The sequence below is a fragment of the Otolemur garnettii genome, unplaced genomic scaffold (genome assembly GCF_000181295.1).
Source record: "Otolemur garnettii isolate 467f Iridium unplaced genomic scaffold, OtoGar3 scaffold00015, whole genome shotgun sequence".
NCBI lineage: Eukaryota > Metazoa > Chordata > Mammalia > Primates > Galagidae > Otolemur > Otolemur garnettii.
In genome coordinates this window covers 13,978,101-13,981,719 of record NW_003852410.1, presented here as the reverse complement: position 1 = coordinate 13,981,719, position 3,619 = coordinate 13,978,101, and the positions used below count along the sequence as shown (strand labels likewise).

Sequence of the window (3,619 nt, the reverse complement as noted above, 5' to 3'; positions counted from 1 at the left end):
CCAGCTATTTTTTGGTTGCAGCCATCATTGTTGTTTGGCGGGTCCGGGCTGGGGATTTGAACCCACCACCTTAGGTGTACGTGGCTGGCGCCTTAGCCTTTTGAGCTATAGGCGCCGAGCCAGGACACTTTTCTTATTTTTAGGTTTAAATGCTAATTGAGAAAAGATTGCTGCTTTCACTTTCAAATACCTAGAATATTTGTTTTCATATAAGCAACATTTACTTTCAGTGTTAAAATTTGTTGAAGATCTTATGCTGGATTTTATGAGAACATAAGTAAAAATAGTACTGATGCTAAGAATATGAGAACCAAGTGTAGTTTATCCAGTTAGAAAATAAACTATGATTTTGTAAAATATATACACGTGATACAGTGCAAAGGACATGGGATTTGAAGTTAAAGAAACTGGGTTTGAGTCTTGGGACTATATTACTCACTAGCTGCTTTTTACCTTGTTGGGTAGAATATACTGGGTTGAACTGTCTTTAAAAAACGAAGAACTTTGCCAGTGTTAATTATTTATGTGAGTATTTGTAATTCTCTTCATTAAGAACGATAGTAGATGTGTAGGCAACTATCGAAGTCTGAAGATTTGTATTTGTACTTTTTAGCTGAATTTGTCCTAACTGTTGCTTATTAACTTTGCAATTCTGATAATACTCATAGTTACATGAGCTCAAAACTTCTTATATTTATACAATGATTTTTAGTTTCATCTTTTATCAGTTTTGTTTTTGCCTTGATCAAATGGAAATTAAAGTAATGGTGAAAGTATTTGGTAAAGTTGACAAGTTCTTGCCCAAATATTGAATATATTTACATATGTTTTAAGGGTCATTAAATGTATGGGTTGTATATAAAATTTTAATCATGAAGCAGAGCCATATTTAAGACACTTCTTCATTGGAATCATTTGTTTTAGTCTCTGCCATAACAAAATTATTTGTAGTTTTGTTTGAACACTGTAGAAGTATTTTTTGTATACAGTAGAATGTTTAAGGAAAAGTTTCTGTATTAAACTCTAACTTGATTATCATTTGTATTGCTTGTCTTATAAATTTACAATTGAATTATCAAGATTTAGAAGATTAAGTTTTTTCTCAGTCTTGAAACTTTCTTTTAATTTTGGGTGTTCTTAGTGTTAAATAAAAAGACAAGTGTCCTTTTTGAATGACTCATCTATTCATTTCCCTATTACAGCATTTTCTTTTGTAGCTTAACACATGGGTGACTAGATAAAGCTTTAGCAAAAGAAAGAATGTTCCTAATTTTTGGTAATTAATGACCTCAAACTGTAAAATTGTATTCTTTTGCAGTATCCCTTTTACTATTCAGCGACTATGTGAATTGCTGACAGATCCACGGAGAAACTATACAGGAACAGACAAATTCCTCAGAGGAGTAGAAAAGGTATTTATTTTAAGTATTAATAGAATTATGTTAAATTATAGCAAAATAGATTTCAGAGAGGAGCATTGAATTAGTTCTATTTTAGGCAGCTTTTACTGAAGTAGGTTTTCCAGCCTACTTTTAGTTTTTTCTAAATTGTTTTCCAGGTTATGTTCTGTGTACCAGACAGAGATTTAATGGGAGGTGGCAGAGGAGGGCTTGTGTGATGACCATAGAAGTTTAGGTGTAAAGCAGCTTATTACTTCTTGGAAATTTATTATATATGTGAACATATTAAAGGTTCTGAGAAGTTCTATAATTGATATTTTAATAAGGTGTTTTGTAAACTTAATTACCCATGGAGTGTAGAGATAGGCAACTTTGGAAACTTGAGAATACAAACCTTTTAAATTAGGTATTGGATAGAGAGATGCAGGTCAAGTATAGGAATAAACAATTAAGTGTTTTTTGTTGTTTGTTTTCGCTTTTGGTGGGTGAGTGGGGATGTTAGTAATAAGGGAGAGGATCATTGACAAAACAACATGATGATTCAAAGTATTTGCGGCAGTGAAAGAAACTGACTTGTCTGGAGTGAAAAGAGAATGAAGGAGCCAAGGAACAACCAAGGTTAGGCTTAGGTTTACTAATTCTCAGTTGAGGATTGATCATCAGTATTTATTTTTTAGATATGAGGCTTTTAATCATTCCATTTTAGAGCTCTTTGCATACAGAGACAATATGTCACAGTAGTCGTTCCAACAGCCCTTGTTTTCACATCAGGGCTGCAGTGCTTCCTAGTTAATGTGACTATGGGCCAGTAATTTAGCCTAAGTCTCATTTTCCTCTTTTCTAAAATGTGGAAAATAATAGGACTATGAGTGGGATTCAGTGAACACTGCCTATTAATGAAGTAATTGTTGCTAGGATGATTAAAAGTATATTACAGGAAAGGGTTGAGCCTCTTTCTTTGGGATATATGATGCTACATTAGCAGCTCTGGATTGGGTTTTACTTTATGAGGAAAGTCATTACACTTGGCCCAGATTCTTTGATCTTTAAACATCTTTGAGTGATTCCACCTAAAAGAAGAGACCATGATTCCATATTATTACATATACATGATATTGGGGCTACAGAGTAAGTAGATTAGGGTAGAAAAACAAAGACTAGTTAGAAAAAAATGTTAGTGGTTTAGTAGGGTATTTTCTCCTGGTCCTTTGTTGTTACTGTTTTTGTTTTATCAGTTGTTATTTTTAACCATTTTCCTTTATTAGCAAAACTGGAATGAATGGAAACAACCCATAAGGGGGATTTTGAGAAATTAAAAACAAATAATTAAATTTTATGCTATAGTGCTTTTTAAAAAATCAAGACAAAACTTGCCTTTGTTACTTTTCCTCATAGTTAATCACCAGTATTTGTTATTGCAGAATGTGATGGTTGTTAGCTGTGTTTATCCTTCTTCAGAGTAAGTATAGAAATTTTTTCTTTTTCCAGGGTATTATTCTAATTACTATTTTAAACATTAGTCTTAAAATATGATTACATTTATTTTACAGGTAATTGTAATGACATTTATAAATACTTAATGAACCTATCCTCTATTTCCCAGTTCCCAAAGTAGAATCTTAACAATAACATTACCTGTGTTTTTCCAGAAAAGAGATTTGGATTGGTAACATACTGTAATTCTGATATTGTTGGCTTTATGTACTGCAATGGCACTCAAAATCCTGAGGTGCCGTCCTAGATGCCTTTCTGGGGCATTGGTAGGGAATATTTCCTAGGTTTGAAATAACTACTTGATGGCATTCCTCTTCATGATAGAAGAGTTATCTCATCAAGATCCAGATATAGCAAAGTAAGAACTCAATTTAGGGCACTGTTTCTTAATCTTAATACTATTGGAAATAATTACTTCTTGTGGGTGGACATCCTGGGAATTATAAGAGGTTTAACAGTGTCCCTGGCCTCTGCCCACTGATGCCAGTAGTGTTGCATGCCTCCAAGTATCTGTAGGCATTGTCAAATGTTCTCTGGGATATGAAGGGTGGGCAGGGAGAAGGGATTGTCCTCTGTCGGGAACCATTGGTTTAAGGTTAATAAGCTGCTTCTCCTTTCTTAAGAAAGGAACAACAGGCTCGGCGCCTATAGCTCAACCGGCTAAGGCGCCAGCCACGTACACCTAAGGTGGCGGGTTCGAATCCCCAGCCCGGACCCGCCAAACA

At 34.3% G+C, this 3,619-nt stretch overlaps 1 protein-coding gene across 1 annotated transcript in view; it reads left to right on the top strand.

Moving 5' to 3' along the window:
- The window catches only part of PPP4R2 (protein phosphatase 4 regulatory subunit 2), a 54,652-nt gene that overhangs the window by 45,972 nt on the left and 5,061 nt on the right, over positions 1-3,619 (top strand). The window contains exons 4-5 of the mRNA XM_003785491.3: positions 1,319-1,412; positions 2,822-2,859. Coding sequence (XP_003785539.1) covers positions 1,319-1,412; positions 2,822-2,859 — 132 coding nt within the window. The remainder of the gene's footprint in view (positions 1-1,318; positions 1,413-2,821; positions 2,860-3,619) is intronic.